Source organism: Calypte anna, chromosome 2, assembly GCF_003957555.1.
Source record: "Calypte anna isolate BGI_N300 chromosome 2, bCalAnn1_v1.p, whole genome shotgun sequence".
Classification (NCBI taxonomy): domain Eukaryota; kingdom Metazoa; phylum Chordata; class Aves; order Apodiformes; family Trochilidae; genus Calypte; species Calypte anna.
Genome location: NC_044245.1, coordinates 38,833,435 through 38,859,604, shown reverse-complemented (window position 1 = coordinate 38,859,604; position 26,170 = coordinate 38,833,435). Strand labels below are relative to the sequence as shown.

At 37.1% G+C, this 26,170-nt stretch overlaps 1 protein-coding gene across 7 annotated transcripts in view; it reads left to right on the top strand.

Moving 5' to 3' along the window:
• Nucleotides 1–26,170, top strand: part of THRB (thyroid hormone receptor beta) — a 173,991-nt gene that overhangs the window by 121,694 nt on the left and 26,127 nt on the right. For 5 of the 7 annotated variants that reach the window (XM_030444972.1, XM_030444969.1, XM_030444971.1 and 2 more), the window contains one exon: nucleotides 1,067–1,131. In XM_030444972.1, the coding sequence (XP_030300832.1) occupies nucleotides 1,125–1,131 (7 nt within the window). In that variant the 5' untranslated portion in view covers nucleotides 1,067–1,124. Of the gene's footprint in view, nucleotides 1–1,066; nucleotides 1,132–13,176; nucleotides 13,628–20,319; nucleotides 20,667–26,170 lie in introns of those variants that run through there. The other 2 variants (XM_030444975.1, XM_008504351.2) reach the window with 2 other exon arrangements.

Below are 26,170 nucleotides of genomic sequence, written 5' to 3'. Positions count from 1 at the left end.
GTGGCTCTGATCCTGGGATAGTTTCCCACTGGCATTAGTGGGGTCAGTTGTAGGCCTGGGATTTCTTACTTAAAAATTCTAATGGGATCTCATCTCTATTCTGGAGTAATGCCTTCAGGATTGTCTCCGCTTGGATTGGATTGGATTGTCTGTGCTTAAACAAGGGAGCGAGCTGGTATCATCCAGCTGGGTACCATGTTTTGGGCTGGGATGGCTGAACGAGGCTATGCTGCCTGTGATACCTCCATTTGAAAAACAGTATGGCTGGGATAAATACTGCTGAAGGAAAGTGCCATGGCCACTACCAGTGATTTTTTTCTTCTGACACAAAATTAGCTTGCAGGGTTTTTTGCCTTTGGTACTAAGCAGAAAAGTTATGTCAGGGTGTATGTATGGTCATATGAATGAGAGAGGCAATCTAAATATTAAAACTATGACTTTAGGATGCCAAGTTCGGTTCCTCGAAGCTACAGTTATCTCCTTAGTAAAACAGAAGACACCATTGTTCAAAAGTTAAGTAATAAGTACATATAAATTAGTTTTCTACCAAGTGAGTAGATTTAGTATTTAACCCTGAAAACTTGGTAAGAGATGATAAACTTCTGAGTTATAAATAGCTGAATAATTTGTGTTACTTTAGACACAGAATTTCTTGTGTAATTCTCTTGAATCCTTTGTCTTACTGAACCTTAGAGCAATGGACATACATCATTAGAAACTGTGAAGTAGAAAACCATTGGTTACATATTAGACCTAAAGGAACTTCTGAAAAAAATAAGGGAAGGTATTCCGTGAAATAGGCAGAAGAATTTTGTTTTTTATCTGCATCCGTAGTGATGAGGTTATCAACCTTCTTCCACAGCTCCACCAGTCCACCTGACTTCCATTCACTGCCTCATGCCATTCAGCTGGGTGCATTGAATTTAGTGTGTTAAGCCATCAAATATGAACCATGCTATTCAAGATCTGAAATGTTCCATCCTGTTAAAATGTTAATGGTATTCTGCAGATTTGCATTTACGGACATATTACATGAGGAGTTTTTCCTTTTTTTTTTTTTTCACAGGTGATATTGGTGACAGAAGAAGAACGAGAATGATTACATATCCATAACTCCCAGCAGTATGTCAGGTAATCATATTTCCTAAGAGCATCTGTGCAATATTTCTTGCTTTGCTGGAGTGATTATTATTAAATATTCACTGCAAAATACTCTTATAACAAGTTCTGGATGCATTGGTGCTGGGAATTGAAAGCTCTTCTCCTTGAAGCTCATCCTCCTTAGATTTCCTTCAAAAAAAAAGTGTTTTGGTTCAAATGCACATTCTCACCTGAATATTTCTGCTGAAACTGGCAGTACAGTGACAGTTTCTGCTGAGTATGTTTGCCTAAGTTACTTTGTGACATGGACATATCCCCTTGAGTTTCAAAGTGAGATAGTCTAATTCATTTTACATAGATTACAAAGTACTCTTCAGGTAATAATTGACTAGGTCTGCAGGTGGGATGAAGATCTGGAGTTGAAATTAGTATTAATCATTTTAAGTCTGCTTAACCATCTTGTCCATGCCAGCTGCAAAGTGCTTGAAGGCTATACATAAATCTGCTGTGTCAAAACCAACATGGATTCTAATCCCAGAACAGAGTGTCTAAAAATTTGTACTTACTACATGATGCTGTAGAAAGACAGAGAATTTCAGACTTCCAGAAATTGTATCAAATTGTCATCAAATTGTGTAACGAAGGAAAACCTTCTGCTAATACTGTTTGTGTGCTACATAGGAACAATCATAGCAAACAAGACTGAATTCCTGGTGTTATGCTCAAGGGGACGATTATTTTTACTGACTGGGCAGATCAAATATCCTTTCCCCTGGAAGGCTCCCATCCTTTTGTGTTGGCCAGCAAATGGCAACAGCTACATTCATCAGCAAATCTGATATTTTAAGTATAGGGTCCCCAAGATACAAGGTAGAGAGTAAAATTCCTGGCAGGAAACAGAATAGTATTTAAATGCGTAATTTTGTAGCTAAATGTATTATTTGATAGTATGCAAAGATGTGTCATTTAACTTACGTTTTTATGGTTTCTTTGTGGTCTACTGAAGCAGAGGTTAGGTATAGCTGAATATAAGATGGAGGTAGAGGGCATTGAGGCATATCATGGAATAAAGTGCAATACCAAACCTTTGGTTGGTGTGTCAGGCTCTGAATTAACATCACTGCCATATGAGGACCAGGAACAAGTTAGTATCCTTAGGCTACACTGATAGGGGCCACTAGAGTGTGGGCTGTCCTTGGCAGGCATTCTCTAGGCATGATAATTTAATTCAGCAAATACCTGTTTTGGAAGAATTTAAAGCACTGACATGTAACTCCAGCTCTCCAGCTGTGTTCCTCTCTTCTGAAGTCTTCATTTAAACTGTGGGTTTTGACTTTTTGCTACAGGGCTTGATTTTGCTGTGGTTTTGGAGGAAGCATTTAGTAGTTTATTATTATTTTAAATGCTATTTTAGTAGCATTTAGTCTTGCCATGGGATGGCAAGAGATGGGTAAGGAAATGCAGTGTACCCCCTGTACCCTCACCTTATCTGTGCAGGGTGTAGCTTCCTATGGAGTGGGAGTTAATGGAGAATTCCCTCTAGCACTCCAACCAGACCTGTCTCCCTAGACTTGCCCCTGGCAGGCCAGCTCTGCTAAGCTCAGGGAAACAAAAAGCCTAATTGGAAAGACCTATATTTTCTGTATTACTCTTGAAAGAAGTGGTCAGAAGAAGTATGCGCAAAGAAAATAGTCATCAGGCAGAAGAAAAGAAAAAAAAAAGGTTCATTGCAGAAGATGACTGTTGGTACAGCTGTAGATGTCCAGCACTTTTCATTATGACCAGTTTATACTTTCTGTTTCTCATTATAGGAATGAAATTCCCTACATGAGTGTGAATGTGAAAAGAAGCATGGATGAAATAAAAATCTTTCAAACTCTATAAAAACTGCATAAATACTGCCATCCGGAGCCAGACAGAACTCCATTCTTAATGAATGAAAATGAAAGCTTAGATTCTGTTTCTGTTACTGAGTCACTGGAATATAAGAATCTAATCCTAAACCAAACCAGTTGCTTAAAATAACAGGCTGTATTACTCCTTTTTATTATTTTTTTTTTTTTAGTAGATAATTTCTCTGCCTTCATTTTTTACTGCAATAAGAATTTTCTTCTCATAGGCACTGTCCAAAAGCTTCCAGTCTGTAGTACAATCCAGACAAGTTTCTCTGAGAGAAGACTGTAGTATTTGGCTTTTGGTGCTAAAGCTAGGCTTTACCACATTTTGCACTTGCCATAGGAAAAATATTTTTAATATTTTGACATCTCAGCTTTAAAAACACATACTAGTGTGACTATTTTTCGGCACATGTCAGTAGTTGTGTGTGCTTATACTTTTTAATAAAGAAAGAGTTCTAGTTTTCCACAGTTATTTTGGAAATGTCAAAGTTATGGATTACACTGAAAATTTAATTTTCAGAAGTGTGAAAGCCCTTACGTAGAAGTCAATACATTATATAATAAAAAGCAAAATGAATGCATCAGGAACCATTTTTTTTCTGCGCAAAGGGTAAACTGAAAGACAAATGCTGAGTTAATGAAGTTCAAATTACTTTTTTTTTTTTTTTTTTTTTTTTTTACAATGCAGTCAAATTAGAGTTCACACAGCAATGCAGATGAACTTAATGAGCACCTAGTACTGGATGCTGACAATTGCAAAGCTGGACCTTTACCAGTTTTTTAAACACTGTGCTGGTCAGTATAGTTTTGCAACTATGCCATTTCTAAGTGTCAAAACTTGCCTAACCAGTTTTATATACACAGAACCCAGAGGGTGACCACACATTGAGATAAAAGGATACTTCTGGAAAAGGGGAGCTGGGCATATTACGTCTTGCAGTTGCATATGAAATCTGAGACAGATGCATTCTGTTCTCATGTGCATCCCCAAAATAAATAGTTTTCAGATGAGTGATCACACACATAAGTGTAGCAAAACAAACCTGCAAGTTTAGCTTCCTTGTTTTTGAAACCTAACTTTTTAAAATGTTTGTTGTGTTTTATGATCAATGCTGCAGCAGATCTGATACTTTTAAAGAACAACATATAAAATACTTCTAGGGAATATAAATCAACTCTGGATTTTTATTTTGGTTTGTTTATTTGTTTTAAATAGAAGTGAGTGGAAAATGACTGATTGGATGCTCCCTCCGTAGTTCAGCAGCAGCTTTACAGCTGGCACCAGCATTTATAGTCCACAGAGTCGTATCTGCAAAAAAAATTATAAGTATTATAAGTATTTTTAAACTTGTGCTGTCTTGGCAAACATCTACAGTCTTTCTGCCATACATTTGCACAATAGATTAGAAAAATTAATGAGTTGGAAAGTAGTGTTTTCTTATTGAGATGATAGTACTTTCAAATAAATATGTAACATAGTTCATAAAAAAGGAAGTTCTGGCTTTAAGTGTCACCATTCACTGGCAATAATCTGTCACTGCCTTCTGTGTATTTTCTCTCAAAGTGTAGGACAAGCCTCAGACAGATCTTTGTCTTGTTTCATTTACAGGAGAGTAAACGGGAGGAAAACTTAAAGAATGGGTTCTAAAACCCAGAAAATAGTATTTGTAGAATACAGTAAATCTTGTTACCTTTACCTGCATGGCAGGTGAAGTTTGAATGTACAGAGTGTAAGAGTCGTGTCAGGGAGGTCTGCAGCAGCTTTCTTACTGACTTCAGTAAGGTCAGGGTTTTACTCTGCTTTTACCTGGAGTTTCATAATAGACTCAGACACTGTGCTTCTGCTCTCAGATATTCACAGTGTTCTATTTGGTAATGACTGTGAAGTTAGATCAAGATAGGTATTGTAATCAAATTAAGTGCTTACATTAGGGAATATAATTTAAATGTCAAAAATGCATATTTTCAGTAAGTATAATTTAATATGCATCATTTCTTGTAATGGGTCACTCAGTTGGAGAAGAAAATTAATCAGCTTTTGTGCAACAAATCCATTTGAAAGCCTGTGCCTCCAAGGGTGTTGCATGTAATTTCCAAGAAACGGGAAAAGCAATAGGAAAGGAAATGTTCTACCTTTTCTTCATGTGTCTTTTCACTGTAATGCTCATTAACCTGTAAGCTTGCCATTAATTCAAATGGAGAATAGTTTTTTGTACCATCAGTTGAGGAACTATTTGTCCTGAATTTCTCTAGTGTTTTTCCTAAGGTAATTAAATGTAATGTAAATCACTGTCTGACACTTCTTGTCTGCCAGATCATGATAAAATCCGACTAAGTATTTCCTTTAAGTAATGGACTTTTTAGAAGGACAGTAAATACTTTAATATAAGGTTTTGTTACCCCAGGATTCAGCAGCTTTGTAATGAGCTTTTGGGGATTTTCAAAAGGTTAACAAGATTTATATTGTGGGATGTTTTTGCATGAAGCTATGAATCACTCCATGATGGCTCCTATTACTTAGAAGCGTATTTTTGAATATGCAGTTAAAAATATCACACTTGGTAAGTTCTAGGTTACAGACATTCTGGTTTAATTTTAACTTTTTTGTTTTAAAGTTTAATTTTTTTTAAAAGTGCTTTCAAAAATGCTATATAAATGCAAAGGTTTCAATAGACAAGTACTCTGTATAGCATTTCATAATGTTTCCATTTTTTATGCAATTCTTTAATAATGTGTTGAGGTTTTCTTTCCCATAATGAGGGAAAAAAGGCTCTCTAAAGAGATATTTTTTTCCCCCAAGAAACATGGAGATCTTATGTCTATGTGTTTCTAAAGTTCTTTAAGTTTGGTATTTACAGCTCATGGATACCTGCTATATTTTCCACATAATATGTACACTTTTTTTTTTTTTTTTAAATTGTATCTGGCTAGGTTTCACAAAGAACAGAGAAAACAAATGTATTTTTTTTTTAGCTTTGCAACATCTGCTAACCATTTTCTTAAGTATGCTTCATTATGTTAGTACCGATATTTTATTTCTTTTTCTTTTTTTTTTTTTTAATAATCAGCGTACTGACTCCCTTTCTGTAGTCGTTTTATTTTATCAGAGCTACTTCTTTTTGTGAATTTGTCTTTCTGAAATTTATTTCTGATGGGAGCAGCCTGCTGTGTTTGAAGTTTTGAGTATAATTCTTAAGCACTATAACACTGTGTCTCGCTGCTGCCATCAGTTAGAAGGAGAACATAGCATTGTCAGTGTAAAAAAATAGTTGTTAATTTCCCAGGTAAAAAGCATTTAAAGCATTTAATGGAAAAAAATCCTGAGATGTCCTTGATTTTTTTTATAAGTCTTCTCCATTAGTCTCTAAAATAAAACTTTTCCTTTGCTGTGCTTTCCACAGGAATTGCAGTCTGCAATTTTATGGTCTTTGTCAGCCTAATCACAGGCTGGTGCTCAGTCCTTCTGATGACTGTGTGTCAGGGTTGTTAACTTAGACTACTTGTCCTTGGTTTGCAATCCTGTATCTAGAGAGTACTGTAAATTTTTTTTGTGCCAAACTTAAATCTTTCAAAGAACTACAGTATCCAGTCAGGCATTTTCCAGTTATTTCCATGTAAACAAAATACCTTTCATATTACCTAAATGCATTTCTGATTATATTCTCTAAAAGCATCACATTTGCTACAACATTCATCATAAAAGGAGACAAATGTTTAAGGAAATGTTGAAAGATTTTAAAATGGGAAGGCCAGACTTTCAGATCTGCCTTGGTATGTATGTGATCATGTGTCTGAAAATTACTTAGACCTGTACCAAGCGTCAGATTGTTTCAATTTATTTAATCTAGAAGTGCTGCTTTGGCTTCTCACTTTTATTTTGGTAGGTTTTCAGACATTAAAAAAAATCACCTAACATAATATAAAGAGAGTAAAAATCCATTAACATACTCATATTTACCCAAGCAGTAGTTTGCAGAATCAGTCCTGGAGAGGTGTGTTGCTGTCTGTTGGGCATCAATTTAATCTTAATTTAAAACAAACAGAGTGAGGTAGATCAGCACATAAAAGAGGGACAGATACTGAAATTCCTTGCCAAAGGGTGTTGTGAATGGAAGAGCTGTGTTAAGGAGGAGATTTGGCCTGCACTTCAAAGAGTCATCTCTTGGGTGTTACTAGAGTTTCAGCTACAGGGGCTCAGGCAATCCCATGGGCTGACAATAGCTGGGCAGTGGGAGACTGCTGATGGGAATTCTTGCTTTGTTCTTACTCTTGCCTGGGTATCTGCTTATGGCCCCTGTTGGAGTACAGTAACCAGGTGAGCCTTATGGTTTGAACAGAGCTGCTGTGCTCAGGTTCTTGGAAGAAATCCCTCCCAGGTGTTGCATGGAACTTACTGTTTTTTCCTATATAGGTTCAGTCCTTCCTTGTGTCCATTTCTGAGCCCCCCAATTCAGGAAGGAGATTGAGGTGCTGGAGCAGGTCCAGAGAAGAGCAAGGAGGCTGTGAAGGGATCCAGCACAAGTCCTGTGAGGAAGGGCTGAGGGAGCTGGGAGTGTTCAGGCTGGAGAAGAGGAGGCTCAGGGGAGACCTCATCCCTCTCTACAACTCCCTGAAAGGAGGGGGTAGCCGGAGGGGGGTCCCAGGCAGCTCTCAGTAGTACAAGGGACATAGTCTTAAGATCTGTCAGGGGAGGTTTAGGTTAGATATTACAAAAAAATTCTTTATGGAGAGGGTGATCAGACATTGGAATGGGCTGCCCAGGGAGGTGGTGGATTTTCCAACCCTGGAGGTTTTTAAGAAGATACTGGATGTGTCCATGGTCTGGTAACCACGGTAGCAGTGGATTAAGGGTTGGACTGGATGATCTCAGAGGTCCTTTCCAACCTAGCTGATTCTATGAGTCTATGATTCTGATTCTTTCTTTCACTATTTTAATTTTATCTGTAAATGTCTCAAGATCCCTTATTCGGATACACAACTCCTGTTAATCTCCTCTTTAAGAAGATGGTTTCAGATAGTTCATTACATACCAAAACTCTGAACAATTTGCTTCTCTGTACTCAGAGCCTGCCTCTGATTAACCTAAGGTTGAGTTGTCACATTCTTCTTGGTATTCTTTTCCCCTGATTAATTTTTTCTTATGTTTAGAAATTTGAGCACAATGCAAAGCCTATGTTCTTGATGAGATAAGTATATATCTAGTATCACTTTAATAGTTAATAGAAATTCAGTGTTTTTAAAAAGCAGTTATACTGGCTCACACTGAGAAGCTCATTAAGATACCTGTCAGCAAGGATAAGGATGAAGATATTACACTGTATATTGCCAGTTTCTTAATGTTACCTTATCTTACATGTTAAAAACTCTACTTTGTAAAGTTCATTGTAATATCCGCACACTCTTGTTTCATAATTATGTAATCTTTGTCCAAAAAATTGTTTGAAAATATTTAAATTTAATTTATTTTGAAAGCCATATTCTAAAATATAGTATTTAAATGTTTTAAAATATAATATTTAAATGTTTTATAATATTGTCAGCATTAAAGCGAGTACAACAGTCCTGGAATTAGCAATCCTGGCTGTGTTTACTTCAACATGTATACAGGTACATGTGTTTTCTGAAATAATGGAAACCACCGTATGTTTTCAGTAGACATGACTAGTTCCACTGCCTAGCATCCCCTTGTACAATGCTTTCATATAGTCACTGTCATTTTCATATTTTAAAATCTAAGTCAGAAATCGTGGGTTCTCAAAGGTTTTATTTAGCACATAATACGAAGTAGCAAAGTTTATATTTGTAAGAAGAATCTCACTGTCTTAGCTGTGCATCATCCTTCTGCTTGCTCAAGGATCACAAGGACTTTATAAGTTGAGAAACTCTGCTGTGAAGTGTTTCTCTGTTTGAAAAGGAAGAATAAGAAGAAAATGCTATGGTGTCATTTGGGAGAAAAGGGAAGGAAAGGAAAGGAGAAGAGAGGGAAAGAGGAGAGGAGAAGCAAACTAAAGGGAAGAAAATTTAATGCTGAGAACTGACTGCAACATTAATGAGGAGAACTGAAGGCTTAGCCTTGTCTGGTACAGATAGTTTTATCACATATGAAAAGCTCACATGCTTTTATGTATAGTTACTTTGTGTGCTTTAAAATGCTTGTACAAAAGGTGAATTGTTTTTTTTATTTTCCTGGAAAGGTGTTCTTTAATTGTTGCTTGCTGGCTTTTTTAAAGTCATTAAGTAAAAATCATTTAATGTTACTGGACTGAGTCCACTCAAAGCTGGGTTGCTTCATCAACCTACTATGCACCCCTCAGTCCTAATCCTGATTACATTTGCCTTAGTTGATCTTTCTGAAGCCAACCCACTTCAATGTCCTTAAGTGCTTGCATACTTCAATGTTTTTCTTTAAACAAGACAGTAGTGTTGCCCTACCTGCTCTGTTGTCAGTGAACTTCAATATATAAGAAGAGTCAAAGCCTTATAAAAGAATCTAGTTTACAATCCAGTAAATTAATTACAATTCAGAGACTGCTAATTATTTTGCTAGTATTTTGATCAGCTACAAGTTGAAATTCTTACAGGTTGTGTGAGCAGCTCTGGAGTGTAAAATAACTTTTGTTGTGAGAGGAAGTGGTTTTTTAACTGTAAAAATAGCAATCCTCTGACATCCCAGAACTGTTTTGCCTTGAAATGAAGTGCTAGACTGCTGCTGCTGGTGTTTGCACGCCCCAAAAAAGCATCGTAATCCCTGAGCAATGGAGTGTCCAAGGAGCAGGGACTGGTTGCCTGCTTGGCCACACAGCAGCTTTCAGCAGCAATGGGTCAAGCTGTCAACTGGAGCTGCTGTGGTATAAAGCAGTAATAGTAGTGATATAGATGCCAGCCTTGGGTATATAAGATCAGCCTTGAGCCAGATCCTGAGCAAGGAAAAATGGGTGTTGCTCTTAGGGCATCCATCCTCCTCTCAGGAAGGATTTAATGCGATGCCTCCAAGGTGGTTCTGGTGTGCACAGGGAACAAGCAGTTTTTTCAGTGTGCTTTTGGTACACTGTACACCCAGAGTTTTTGTCAGGGTCAAAGTTCAGGGTAGGCATGCAATTCATCCCATGAAGAGACAGTGCCCTGGCTGGCTGGCCGCCACCTCCTGTCTTTCTGCAAGAAACAACCTCCTTCTCTTGATATTTACCATAGGAGGGAGAAGCTTTTTGTATCTCTTCCTTTACCAGTGTTGGCATATACTAGCAGGAGAAAACCCAAACAGTTTGAGATTAAAACAAAGTAACTGTTTTGTTTTTTCTGTAGTCCTTTACATTCAGGTAGCACTTGCATACCTGAGAACGGGCCAGGCTTTGCATTCACCCATAAAGTCTTTGTCTTGCCCTCTAATAAGCAAAATCTGAGGCATTCTCCTCACCTGTCCTTTTAGTTTAATTCATAGGGCCCTTCATCTGCCAAAACTTTGGTGCTTGTGTAAAACAAGCTCACCTTTAAAGACACTCTGATGAGAACTTGAGAAAGTCCTTTGAACTGCTGACTGCTCAGATGCCAGTTAACTGCTACTGTGTTCTGCTTTTTATGTCTCTGAAATTACTTGATGATTCCTTTATTTATGGTGGTAATAAGAGCTCTGAGGCCTCTTATTGGCCCCTCTTCACTCTGAAATAGGGCCTGTGGTTTTAGTTGTGATTCATCCCAGTGGGCTATATTGCTCTTTGCCTTGATTGTAGCCATTTCAACAGTAGCTACAGGGACAGAGATCCTTCTCCTAAAATTAGGGAGCTCAGGCAAATTTACATTATCATCCTTTATCGAGAGTTTTGGTTTGACAAAACCAAGAGCAGATGCAGGAGGTTTAAACTTCATTCTCTTGTGAAAAAAAAAATTAAAAAGCTTTTGACAAATTTAAGCAAGATATGTTAAAGTTTTTAGAATAAATAATATAGTCCTATAGTCCTATAATATAGTTCACAATAGTGAAATTGTAATTTAACATTTTAATAACCTGAATGGTAATTTAGGACTTGAATATTTTCTGTACCACATTATAGGAAATGGAGGAAAAGAAAACAGTAATAATTCAGTACAACTTAATCCTTGTCTAGTAAAAAATTAATTCAAAATGTCCCTGGTGACTGAAGAGAATTTTTGAAATAAAATGGAAACCTGTAAAATTTAATAAACTGTAGCTAATACAGGAGTTAAAATATTGAGAAAATTTTCAGAGGGAAAAGGAAAAGAAAGGATGAAGCTGCTTGATGTTGTGTTAGTCTTTGTAAAATCTCCCTGGGCAAATTCCAGATGATGGGATTTATTCTTATGGTTCAAATGTGTCTAGAATAATATTTTTAAATCCTACATATGTTTTAAAATAGAGAAATTGGAGTTTATATTTTAATTTTATTCTTTTAGCTAAGGACTGCTTTAGAGTTCCTTACTAAACTTAAAGATCTGTAAGCCTTGTGTGACATCCTCTCCAAGTGCTTGCAGAAAAAACATTCTACTGTTGCAGTACTTGTTCTGAAGGGTATGTTATCTGAGGTTACATAAAGCCCAGTGGAAGGGTCACTCATAGTGCACTGCTCTTCTCCAAGCCAGCAGGACTGAAATAGCCAAGTTCGGTTCAGGTCTTACAGGGAAGTCCTCTGTAGCTTATAGAGCCTTACCAGAACAATACAGTTGCTTCCTCTGAGTTTGAACTTATTATAAACTTAAGAAGATATTGAAGTGTTCAAATTATGAAAAAAAAAAAAGAAGTTTTATATTCTCTTCTTTTAGTTTTGTTAAATTGCCTGATGTTTTCTGGGTTCTTTTCACTATTCTATTTTAAATCTGATTGTCCTCCTACAAGTGATATTCTCTGCCATATCACCTGCATTTAGAGTTTTTCATTTTGCCAAGAAAACTGAATATGAACTAAGAGCAGATCTTTAAAGCCAGAAGTAAGTAAGTGCAAATCCTGTAAAATCACTTGCCTTATGCATTGAAGACTGTGATGCCAGATAGTTTCTAATACATTTTTGTGCTTTTTGGTGAGATACAGAGAGTAGAAGGAAGTGACTCTTAACTTCAAGTATCAGGTGAGCTTACACTCCCAGCCAAGGAAATGTATACATTTAAAATTAAATAGGGTATTGAGGAAAGCTATGCATACCATCAGTATAACAGTATTTAATACTGACCATAATTAGGTTTTCTGAATATATCCTGTTTTAGCAATGATCCACTTAAGAAAGATCATAAGACTTTCACAAAAGCAGCAATAGTATGATAAATCTAGTAACTGAAATATGAAGTTATTTTTAAATACATTTGTCATAAAGTTACTTAGTATGCACTTACTTCCTAGTATATGCATAAATGCTTTTACAGAGTGAAGTTTAAGTAAAATTAACTCTCAGGTCCATTAAGATAGCAGAATCTCACTATAACTAAAACCACAGTGGATATCAATCTTTGAATGTCTGGAATTTACTATTTTCTACATCCAAGTTAGAAAGCTACTTTGTGTTTGAATTTTGATACGTATAGTTTTAAAAAATTATTTAACTGTGGAGTATACTCTCTGATGTGTCATTTCTATAGAATTTAGTTTTGCTACCCAGTAATAGAAAATGGGTTTAGTTTTACATATTTATCAACAAATGATAATCACAGTTTCTTCTGTCTCAGAGAATAAACTTGTCTAATTCTTATGACCAATTAGATCCAATAATGCAGCTTTGCATCATTTGTTTTGCATGTTGTTTGTTATCTGCACTGGACCCAAATATCCCATGATTAAATGAGTGTCTCTGATACTCCCCCGTCACCACAAGGAGGGAAAGGCAGTAGGTAGCAAAGCGGAACTGCTAAGCATGCCCACATAAGAATGTCACACTTAGGTAACAGAGTGTCCCTCAGGTCAGCCTACGATAAGAGCAAAGTCAAACAAGGCTGAATCCTTGATGTTTTGTGTTTTAAGTATCTGAAAATTGTTCACGACCAGCCTCGACCTACAAGACCTCAAGTGATCATATGAGCAAGGCAATAAATTGGTGGTAACTTGCCCCGAGGCCCGTGTTGTAGTTGTGATGTTGTGAATGTTACATCTAGTCTTACCCTCTCCACACAGATCTGCCTACTTGTTCAGGCTTCACAGACAGGAAAATTTTATATTTACTTGTACTGAAGGGGAACTATGGTGGCTGAATTGGCATGGCTGAAAGGCTCTGCATCCTACCAGTGCGGTCAAGTGGAGATGCACGGGAATACTACGGCATCAGGAGAGATGGGGAACCACTTGCTTTCCAAAACTCCACACCTGAGCAAGATTTTGGCAAAGCCAACTGTTTGTAGCCCTGCGGTATTTGCCAAACATCCAGGACCTGGCCTCCTGTTATGGGACAGACTGATTCACCTTCCTGACAGGAATCAGAAATGGAATGTAGCAGGCGCAGCGGAAAACCCTTTGTGTAGGAAAAGACACTCCAGAAATTATGATATCCACAGGAATGGACAGCAGCTTTTGCAATGTCAACAACATGCTCCGACTTGGACTAGCACAATTTTACAGCCAGGCCATAGAAAAGCAAACTTTCAAATCACATCAAGAGCCCAAGAATATCAAAAAGAAGAAAAAAAGTGTAAAGGTAACTGGCATTATTAGGCAGAGCACAGCAAATGCTGTATTAAAAAAAAAACAAACACAAAACAGCAATGCAGGTTGTCAGTGTCTTTGTTTATGGTCAAGGGTTTGGCTGTTGGTAAAAGCATTATTATGTGGGGAATGTTTTCTCATTGCCAATTTTTTAGATTTTAATTTATTTCTTTTTCAGTAGGGACAGTTGTGATTTTTTAATATTCCTTTTTATCCCATTTGATAGCTTTGTAAAGAGCTCTGCTGACAATGCGATGAGTACTTACTGGAGTTCTTTGTGCGACACCTAATATAAAATAATTCTGTTCCTTTAGTACTTTAAAAATTTGTCTTTCTATGGTTTTTATAAGAATGTCAAAAAGATTTCCTGAATAATATTTTTTCCTGCTTGTAATATAAAGCGTATGGTTGATGCATTAAAAATGCAAGGAAAATGAAAGGCAGTCTTTTACTACTTTCAGGGTTCATCTCTCACCTGTGGCTGTGCTTTTTTGCCTTTTCTTCTTTCTTATTATTAGCCATCACCAAAGCCTTAGTAAATGCACATACAGAACTCAAATAAATGGAGATTCATGTTATGAATATTCTTTGCCTCAGTAGTCAGGAGAATTAACCATTTTCTTTTAGATTGCTTTTTATGTTCCCATCAGGGCAGTGTTGGAAGTATCCATTTTAAGAATCACTGCTGCACAAGTTTAGTGCTTAAGTTATTGTTATTCCTCTTAAAACTGAGATAAAGAGTTCTTCATTGTTCTTTGTCTAAAAAAATAATTACTGCACATCGGGAGGGACTGCAAATTGTTTTTGTTTGGGTTTTTTTTAAACTTAAGTCTTGCATCACTCCAGGAAGAAAGATTACAGTGTCAGGCAGGATATCACCTCATGAAAAAGTTAAACTGGTCTAAGTACCTGACTTCTTTGGATTTAGTTGCTCTTTACCTCAGAATGCCTCTTTGCTAACAGATGTCAGGTGTTGATCACTTTAGCTGCTTACTAAGGGCTGTTAGGGGCTGCCAAACCCAGACAGACCCAACCAAGAGTCTGTTAATTATGTCATGTCAAGCCACATTAGCTGGCTTTCTGCTCAGTTTTATTTTTTAACAAATGGACCTTTTTACCTTGGAAGTTTTCATGTGGAGTTGGGGTAGGGGATGACTCAGAAAAGGTACATGTTTTAAGTAGGGAGGTTACTTTCTCAAGAGATAAGCTGTGTAATTAAGTGATGTCTGCTAACAGGGTCTTTCCAATTATGAGATATGGGGAGAATTAACAAATTGGGTTGTCTGGGTTACAGGCCTGTAATTACTTTTAGCAATATTTGCTCAGAGACCACTTCAACACTTGTGAACACTATTCAGAAATTTTGTTAGCCAGTTGGGTGGCAAAACTCTCAAGGAGCAAATGGTTTATGACAGGATTGCAAGCTAACAATGTGTGTTGTGAACAGTGCAAGGAAACACTGAAAGAAAAAGCAAAAACAAAGCCTGGAAGAGTCTTGATCATGCAAGAGCAAACTGTTCGCTAGCCTAATTTATTCAAGATGTCAAATATTTTCAGGGAGAACAGGAGTTGTAGTGAATCTGAACCTTTAAGTATAAACTATGACATTCTTTGTTATCCAAACAGACTAATGAGTCTGAAGTGTTTCAATAAAAGGCACATCACACTGGTGTTTTATGAGTCATGCAAATTCAGTGGCATGTCATAACTGAGGTACAGCAGGTTTTGTGAGAGAAGCAGTTTTAGAGAAAGAACTAACTTAATACATGTGGAGAAAAGAAGTGTCTAAGATTTTCACCGAGTTTAAACCAGGGACAGCTACTTTGAAGCTTGCTGCATCTGTTGCAAACCCAAAGTTTTTATGCTAGGGTGCTTTAGCTTTTCTTCCCCTCAACTGTATCGCTTGCATGAATAAATAAAACTCAATAAATGAAGTGTAGACCAAATAAAAATTTTTAATGTCTTTGATTACACTGAGACATACTCCAGGAACTGTCAAATGCTATTGTAGCTTCACAGCTTTAGAATTCCGTAATTCAACGTGCATTTCGAATGAGTCACAAGTACAGTTTCCAGTTAAAATAAATACTATGTAGAGTTAACTTTCTGGTCTTGTATTTTATTTTGGATTCTGATTTTTGAGGTTTTCTTAGCTTAGTCTTGTAACACTAAGACCCGTGAGGGTCAGGACTGATGTGATAAAGTTGCTCAAACAATAGGTTTGCATGGCTGTATTTCTAAGGGACCATTTTGAGTCTATGATCATAGTATGTAGAGTGAAGGAGTTAGGTAGTCTAAATATATCCATTGAAGAGAGGGGGTAATTCCTCATGTGGGCATGGAGATAGCTGTATTTGACAAATTGTATGTGTTGCAGAAGCCGCATCAGTACTTCTGCTCAAAAGCTGTTATAGTTTTCGTATATTTTCTCTGTGATGCAAAAAGATAGACACTGCCTGGGATGTGTCTGATGTTACGTGGTGTGAGTCCTGAAAGTACAGATCTGTCTTCTTGAAAAGCAGTGATCTCATTTTTCTTTTTCCTCATAAACCTGTAAATAGGAAATATAACAGTTATTCTGTGACATATGAAAATATGTATTACAAAACAAGGCTCTGATAACACAATTATGCACAACTGTTAAGAGTTTGTTAAGGTGTGTTGAATCCTTGCACCTGTCTCTTCAAACTTGCAAATCTTATTGACCAAATACTGGATTTTTATCCATCTGTGTGCATAAAGCATCAACATGACCAATGTGAGATCCTTCCATTTGGTCCTTCAGAAGCTGCACTCTGCCCTGACTAATTTGAATGCTCTGCAATACCTCCCACGTACTGACATTGCTGAATCTTTTAGAAATGGCATGCAGGGGCCCTGACTGCAGCATCAAGAGAGCCAGGACTCTAGAGCAGGGTTGCACAGTTTGGGAACAGTCAGGAGAATGTGGTTATTCAGTTGGGGTGTGCCATCAGGAGAATCATCCACAGGAATACTATCTTGCCTTAACATTTCCGTGGGTTTGTTTTGGTGGGGTTTGTGACTGTGTTAAGTCACAGGAGAAGTGCAGCTTAATGGGGAATTTGATCACAATCAAAAGTTTCAGTCAGAATTTCTAAAACAGGAGTTGATGGAGAGCTTCATGGTCTAGGGTAAGGCAGTCTCCTGCAGACACCTCTTTTCAGGCATTTCTCGGCCTGACTTCTCCCCAACCAGGGTAACCTCACTGGCTGTACTACACTTACTTCTGGTTTACACCACGGTGAGTATTTAATAACCTTGGGGGCATTCAAGATTCATGTTCAGGAAGTAATTTCTGCCTTTTTTAATACAATGAACCAATACCTTAGACTGGAGGGTTCAGACTTTGGATCCTCTTCTACCACAGTACCAAAGTTTTTGTTTTATCATTGGCCTGTTTGCTTGCACCAGAGGATTTATTCTGCTAGTGATTAATTTCCATGTGTTCGCATAATCAGACACTAGAGAGCTAATAAAATTCCAAGTGCAATACTACATTGCAGAGGGGAACAAAATCTCAACGTGACATGATTTAAAGGTGAATATTCAAATCAGAAAAAAAAAGACGAAGAAAGGCTGTTAATGTTATTTTCAACTCCACTTTCAGACTTTTTTATAAAGAACCTGTCTGACTTTTTTATCAGACGATGTAATTAAAAGTGATAGATGAAAAGGACCTTTAAGATTGGACCTTAAGAGATTAAAATGAAAGTATTTTAGGAATATTTTAGTTGTAATAGGGATGTTAAATCTTTGCAGTGTTTTTTATCATGATTTGTTTCCAAGGGAACAACAATCTGCAGTGCTATAAACCTCTTTAATGTTCGCACATTACAGGTAAGGAACCCCCATTGCCTAGCAGTGCTGATCATTAATTATTTTTTTTGTCAGAAAAGTCTCTCATCCATTTTTCTTTTCTCCTCATTCGTCACAGTTTCATATTATTAATATCCTTGCAGTATTAAAGTACTTCCAACAAAAGCAGTAAACATTATTGGCATAGCAAGAAATGTTTGGGGGATTTCTTTTGGAGTGAAAAGTTAAGTCACAGGCTGTTCCACATAGAGAAACCAAAGCCTTAGGTGGCATCCCAGCTGGGATGGCTCCATCAACACAGTCTCAATTCTGTTTTGTTATTTGGTAACTAACCTAAATCAAACTTAGAGGGAGTGAACAAGAGAAGAGAAAATATGTGGGAATTTTGACTCGTCTGGCAAAACAAACCCACACGGGGAAAATTTCCCACTAGGAGTTTAAAGCCCAGTTCTCCCAACGCTTTTCAGGGTGGTGTAAAAGTAGGTATTCTGCTCTGCTAGCCTGTAAAATACAACCTTGCCTCTGTACCAGCTCTCAAATAAATTCCTGTTAGATATACAGGAGATCGTTTTGTGGTAAATTAACAACCCACGTATTGCACTTGTGGAATGTTTTCTTTCTGGGGAGTGTGGAGAGATGAGCTCGGCAGGTTTTATGTCTTACATTTGTATGTACTACAGTATTACCAGCAGATCTCATGAATGGGTATGGTTTGAGAGTTTCTGTGTAAACAACTGTTGCAGAGTTTCTTAGGAAACACAGCCATGGTTTTATGAAGTGCTGAGCATCCGTTCTTGAAAAATTGGATCTTGCCTAAGACATGCTTCTTATCACAGACAAAATCACTGCTTGTAAAATGTAGATCGTGGGCATGAGCTAAAATGGAATTAACTTTTATGCCGCGTTTTTCACATTGTATTTCACATTGCTGTTGTTGACTTAGATCTTCGGCAAAAGCAGCATGGAGAAATAGAGTTCATTTGTATTTTTCTTCTGGGATTTCGGCCATTATTTGCAGTCTTAATGAAATAAGATGTTCTCTTAAATTTTTAGAGTTTTAGCAGAATAAGTTCATTTTGGAAACAATTTCATTGACTTTAGTAGAACTGATCTTGGTGGAGTTAATTTTGACACACCAAATGTATTGTCATTTTCTGAGCAAGTTAATAAGAAATGTATGTTAAAGATGATTATTTTATAGAAGGGAAAGAAAAAACCACAAAACAAACCTGCAAGCATTATTTTTAACTATTTAACTCTGTTCCTCTGAAGCACTTACCTTGAATTCTGTTAACCTGCACATTAGATACTAAATGGCAATGCTTCTTATTTAGCTAGGTTAGTTATGGTTGTAGGTTGGAAGGGAGAAATTTCTCCCTCGGCTCTTTGCATTAGACTGAAACATTAAATAATATCATATAGGGAGAAATATGTACATGCCATGCCCAATTCTTAACAATTGCATTGATCTTTTGAGGACCATTTAGGCATATGTTCATCAAGTTTGTTGGGTGTATACTTAAGGTCCTAGGTGAAAAAGGGACAACCTACACACTAATTTTGACAATGCTGTTGATTATTTAAAATGGGTGCAATAGGAAAAATAAGACTTCATTCTCAAATCAGTAATAATTCTGCTTCCTAGTAAGAACAGCTGTTAAAGAGGGATACCATCTTGTTACTCACTACACAATTTCTTTTCCATATTTTAGCTGTGCTTTGAAGAAAAAAACTTATTTAGTAATAAAAACTAGTATTTGCTAATACAAGTTAAAAATTAAATGATTTCTTTTAGATCAAAACCAGCGGCTGATTAAACAAGGTATATTTACCACCGTGAGGTCTAGGGTGCATTGAGCAATTGTAAGATTATATAGTTTTTGTTGTAGGGGCGTTGACATGGTCATAGCTCAGAGGTGAGCAAACAAAACCTCCTTACTCTACTGGGTCTGTTGTCAAAAAAAAGATAAAAGTTCTAAAAGTGCTTCCTTACTGAAGCAAAAAAGATAAAGCAGAATAGCAAAGCGCTTAGCTTATTGATAATGTTTGAGCAGGTTTTTTTGCTGATTATATTATTTTGAAGCTTCCCACCTGTTGAACTCAATAGAAATTACCTCCCCAAATCACTGAAGTTTAGAAAAGCTCTTTTCCTGTAAATGCATTACCAGGCAGTGGGGAGGATTCTGTATGTGTGGAAGGCTGGGGAGATTCATGCATGTAATTCTGTAAAAGAAAATCAATAAAGCTGATGACAGATTAAGTTGCTAAGTTTTGCAAAACTAGACTACTGTTTGGGTCATCAGCACAGCACTATTGGATTTTCTATGGTTTAATGCTGAAAAACAGGATTATTGATTTTAGGATTTTCAGCGTATCCCCTCTGGGAGTTCTTAAGCAGTCTTTATAATGCTTCACACTTAAGTTGACAACTACAGTGACATAACTGTGTCCTTGCCTTAGTAATCATTTTCTAATCATATTGGAAAAGGCTGGAAATGGTTTATAAAATGATTATTGCAGACAAACAGGGGAACAGGAGGGTTGTCGGGACGTTGCTTCTTTGTCTGGTGGGCATTGCTACCTGCCTGCCATCTTCCCTTGGAATTAACTTACAGTCACAGATTAAGACCTTTGACTGTCATAAATCTGCTTCCCAATATGTTTGACTGGCAGGGGAGTTCACAAGCCGTCCCAATATAAATAGGATTTTAGCACATCAGGTGCTGCTCCAAAGTAAAAGGGGCTGTTTTGCAGTCGACTTTGTTGGTGTATATTCATTGCTCCTCTCTCGTTGATGTGTATGCATGCCTGTGTGTGTATGCATGTGTGTGTGTACGTAAAGTAGAAGCTGAGATAGGGTAACAAAATGAACTACTGTATGCAAGAAATATATGAAGTGCACCCAGCTGCTGGTAGCAATTGCTACATGCAGTCCACTGATTATTGCACATATATCGAAGAAAATCAGGGTTACAGCAGTTGTGATGCTCAGGTCCTGCACAGTAACAACATATATATGGAACAGGCCTGGGCGGTGAATCAGCCTTATACCTGTAGTTACCCTGGAAACGTGTTTAAAAGCGAGTACTCTGACATGGACATGGCCCTGAATCAGTACAACCAACCTGAATATTTCACCGAAGAAAAACCTACTTTTTCTCAAGTGCAGTCGCCATCGTACTCTCAGAAGAAAGGTAGGGGCAATTTCTTTAAATAACAACAAAAAAATTAATCTCTGCTTTTGTTTTTGTTTTGCTTTAAACTTGCAGTTGCATCAGTTGGCTCAGATACATCTTTGAATGTGAAGGCTGCCTGTTCAAAATTGAAAGCAGCAGTAGCATAGGTTGCTAGGTGATTGTAAGGTTTTCTGTGAGCGATGAGGATTTCCAAGCACTTTTTCTTAATCTGTAAAAGACATTTGCAAATATATTGCTTGCTTTCTGCTTTCGGGGGCTGTTTAGTTCAGTCGCTATTCAACTGTGAGCTAGATAAGAAAGTTTCTCTTCTGAAATGTCGTCATTATATATTCTGCATCTTAGAGCTGTATTTCAGGTTACATACAATTCCTGTGAGTTCTCATTACCAGTAAATGGGAACTCGGTTTACTCAGCAACTCAGAGAAAATATTTCTGTTTGAAAATTGGAGTGTGAATATGTATGGGAAAATGATTGCATTTCATAGAGTTACTGTCTTTTAAGTGAAAACCATGTAGTTTCTGATTATGCAAAGCAAACAAGACTGCAAATTCAAGAACACATCTGTGAAAGGAAGACTATTCTGCATCCAGAAAGTTGATCTAATCAATATATTTGTGAGATATAATCAGAGTGCAGTATGTGCTTCCTCAGGGTTAAATCATTGTCTGTTTTTTGCTTTCAAGTAAGCAAAGCAGATATCACTTTGCAAAAAGAGCCCAAAATACCAACAAACACTTGGAAATGTTTTCAGTGTTACTTGTTCCGAAGTCGGACAAGCAAACTGAAGCGTACAGAGCATATGTTCTCTGTGTTTCTTTAAAATCACATTATTAAAGAATAAAAATACACAGTCTCGTGGACCAGCGTAATGTCCTTTTTCTATTAAGACCAGATTTCCTGTATGCAGTTACCCAAAACTCAAATGAATCTGATGTAACTAGGTAAATGGAGAAAAAGCATTTACTACTTTTCAAGTGACTTTGTGGTAAAAAGTAGACTGTTTAATCTTATTAACTACATGGAAAGCTGAAATATTTCCCTTTGTGCAGGCAGTATTGATTGGCACTTAGTGCAATAAAATGTATGTTTGGTGGAAAACTGTTAATTTTTGGCATTGAACAGCATTGTTTTTCGTAAGAAAGGAAATATTTTTTTAAATCGTTTTATAGGAAAGTGTGAGATCAATTTCTACAGTAAATGTAGTTGTGAATAATGCATGGTTTTGTATTGTGCAATGTTTGAAATTAATTTTAAGGCTATTTTTCTGCTAGTGGGTCTCAACTAATGAATTTACAACTCTTTTAGGCTTTTCTCATGTCTTTTTTTTGGTTAAAGAAAAATAGTACACAGGACTAATTCAGAGAAAATAGAGACTTGCCATTGCAGAGTCAGCAAAGAAATAATTTTTTTGTAATGGTAACGGTTATAAAGAATAATTCATGTACATAGATGAGAGCCTTAAGTAAGTTATTTCAATACTTAGATGTCTGACATCTGCTCTCTTTAAAGTTTGGTTGAAAGCATAGAGAGTTGTTTTTGAAATCTGCTTGTCTGCCCATATTTTGTGCTACCTCAGTCTCACTAAGAAGTGGCAGTGAATTTTGGTGCAAGCAGACTCTCAAGCAGGCTCTTAATTGATCATTCACGGAGACTGAGCAATGTGCTTTGGGATTTTTTAGAGCCTTATTACTGTGATAATCAATAAAAAGTTGCCTCCCTTCTGTCAAACCTTTGCAAATGCTGAGTTTGTTAAGCAGAAGAGATCAAAACTGTGTGGGACATGTGCTTCTTCTGTTCTTTTTTTTTTTGTTCTTTTTTAATTTCCATCTTTTAACCAAGCTATCATAAAACGAATGAATCTTTTAATCCTGTCCTAAGAACAGAAGGCTCCACACAGGGCATGTGTGTCTGTATTGATCCAAAATTGATTGTGAGGGGGACAAGGGAGTTTGTTAGGGAAGGCTTGGTAATAGCCCATTAAAGCAAAATTAAGTCTCTAAACAGGTGTTCATGAGGAGTCTTGATTGCTGCAGTTGGTATTTCTGTTAGTCCACTGAAGTTTGTATATATCTCAATATTATGCTGTTCAGATCAGATTGTATTTTACAGTAGCACATGGAGTATTTTTCTAATGAAACTTTTGATAGCTACAAAATGGTTAAAGTCTTCTTTTCCCCATGGAAAGAAGAAAGAAAATCAATATTTTATATCTTGAAAAAAATCATCATTTACAAAGGGGAGTTCAATTGCTTCTCCATGTTTATATCACTTCAAAAAAATTCAGAAAATAACTTTAATCAACAATAACCGAAGATCCCAACAAGTCACTAAGGGAAAAAAAAAAGTATTTAGAAAGTATGGCCAGTTATTCTAAAATATAAGGACTTAAGCAGCTTCATTTATTTTATAGTACATTAAAAACAATTACTTCTTTATTATTTGTCACAAATTCTGATGAAAGGCTTGATTATTTTTTTTTTAATTTTTTTAAAGGAAAACACAGTGTTCCAGAAAATCATGACAGGGAGGTGTGGTTTTAGCTTGTTGCCCTCTCTGTTGTGCTGTAGCATACACTGATTCAAGGCAGCAGCTCAGTATTTGTGGAAGACCTTACTGTTTTATTAAGGAAGCCCTTTTGGACCTCATCCTACCCTAGGAGACAGGCAGCCAGATAGACTTTGTTTTCTGCATGAGGCTGTGAAATCTGATGAGTGGAACAGGGCAGATCATCGTGAGAACAAGGTGCTGTTCTCATTCTGTCCCAGAGAGCTTAAACTGGAATATTCCCCACCCTTTCATGGCATCATAGGCCATGGCAAGCTTGCAGCACTTCACATTGAACAAATGATGCTCCAGGGAAGCCCATGCCACCCTACCCTTGCATGGAGGCTGAGAAAGGCAAGAGTGTCCCTCCATCTACTCACAATGCCCCTAAAGGAACACTCAGTGGTAGGGCAGAAGTAGTGCAGTCAGGAAAGTACAAAAGAAATATGTACAGAGGTCTGGAAACCTCAGTGTCCCGACCTTTGGTGTGCGTGTTGTGGTTTTGGGCATTTGGACAGCAGGGGAAATAGGTCTGCCAAGTTAAAATGGCCGTGGGTTGGCTTTCCCTTCCCTTGGCACACTTCTTTCCCAGGCAGAGTTAAGAAAAGATGCCTGCAGGTGTCTGTGGAGTTAGACTTCAGGCTCTGTGAGGGTGGACCAGATGTAACCAGAGGCTGCCCCAAAAAACTAAGGGTTTGCAGGCAGGAATTCTTGAGTCAGGGTGTAGCAGTGCTGGCTCCTCAGCTCTCCTACTTCCCAGATACAAGGTGAGGTTAATGCTGTCTTTTTAAGGGCTCTTGGTATGGTGGGAGAATGGGGCTTTGAAAGCTACTGTTGTTGTTCTATTATAATTGTAATTGTCATTATTACTTCCCTTTTTATTTTCTCAGGCAATTTATGTGCAGCTGAGAATATGTAATGTATAACTGCTGGAGTGTGCAGCTGAATTGGTCCAAGCGGAGCTCTCAGTAGTGCGAAAACATTAGGAGGGTATTTTCTGAATAGCTAAGAAAATGAGAGCTGGAGGTTAAATCAAAATGTCTTCTCATCAGTGCAGGAATTACATATGCATATAATCAACTTACAAAAGCACTGAATGTTCATCATCTTGGCTTTTTCAGCAAAGCACCTCCCAGCATGTTAGCAATTATTTTGAGCTTAAAAATTATTAATTTTGCTTTTGACCACATATATAGGGAGATAGAGCGGAAAAATTGCATTTTATTCAGCAAATCATTATGCATTTGGAATGTGGTTCTTTTTTAAGAAAAACATCTGTAGAAAAAGTGTTTTTATCTCCTTTACCCTTTCCACAACCAAATGAAGGATGGGAAAGCAAACTTAAGTCATACTTTGCTTTTGTGTCAGTAGTAAAATTGATGTTCAGTGAGGCTTAAATTTCTGAATAAGCAAGTTACTTGTGATCCTAAGCAATGGTCTTTAAGAAAATATTTAAATTGGGGGGGAGGTACAGAAAATTGCATAGTCTGACTCTTAACAGTATTGCATTCTGTAATTGGTAATGGATGCACATACCGATCACAGCAGTTTAAGTGATAACTGTTTGGGCTAAAATGTTTTCAGTACTTCTGTGAAAAACACACTGCTGTTGGTAATGTTTCTGTCTCAGCCCAAAGAATTAGTTTAATATATAGGAAACGCATAGAGGGAAAATAAACTATTAAAAATGGTGCAGATTTTACCTTTGCAGAATTTCTTTCCGACCTTTAAGAATTCCATAAATCAAAGAACGTCCAAATTGTGGACGAGCAAGCCAGTTTACTAACAAGAAATGTGTGAATCTGTTTAGCAGCATTCTTGGTGCTTCCAAGCTCAGTGGAGAAATAACCAATTTTTCTCAGTGGGAGTAATTTAAAGAAAGTGAGAAACAAAGATAAGTGTATCAGCCCAGCCTTTCAGATCAATATTGATAACAGCATAAACAGGAACAGAGTATTTTTTTTCTCACTCAGCTTTCTTCTTTCCCCAATAAACACTCTATTGAAGCTTTTTCTGAGCAGTTGTACCAAGGATGATACCTGGATGATTCTTGTTATTTTTTATAATTTGCAGAGAGTTACACTGTGACTGTGAAATGGGTAGACCAGCACTATGAATTTTCTTTTCAGTTTTAATACAGTTGGGGCTTCTCAAGGTAGTAATTAATTTCATCTTTTTCATTTTCATGCTGCACTGTCTGGTAAGTGAATGCCAGCTTACTGCGAAGTCCTGAGCTCCTCATTTTATTGAGAGGTCTTTAGTTACACAAGCCAAATCAAATGAGAGAAAGAAAGATTTCAGGGAATCTATTTAATATATGACTTCACCAGTGTACAGTGAAAACCAAAATACTTAATAATGGTCCTAAAACACAAATATCCCTGTGAACAAAGAGCAAAAATGGCTCTTTGTGTATGCAAGGTATAAGCCTGTGTTGGATCAGGAACAACCTAATAAGGAACATATGGTATATAAACATAATTTGTTTGCATTGATCTCACTCATATCACTGTTTGGTAGTTAAATATGGTTTGGGTCCTAGAATTTTGTTAGTGTATTGTTTGATCCCTAAGCCAATATTACATTGTCTGCACTGAGACCTGGAGATCTGAAGTCTGCGCAATGATAATTTAACAAAACTGGAATAGGTTCTTTACTTTTCTCAAAATATGCTTTTTTCCTAATAAATGTCAAGTACAGAGGAAAAAACGGTATCATTTTTCAGGGATTTTATATTTTTTTTAAATAGCTTTTATTTGCCTTGTTATGGGGTGGGGAGGCAAGCTCTGGGCAAGAGCAGCCACTGAGTGTCTCGCTTGTGTGTCTCCAGTCTGTTACACAGGGTCACATACACTGCTCTAAGGTGTCATTCCTTAAAATGGGAATTTGCAGGAATGCAAATGCAATATTATTAATGCAACCCCGTACCTCAGGTGACTGCATATGTTAGCAGATT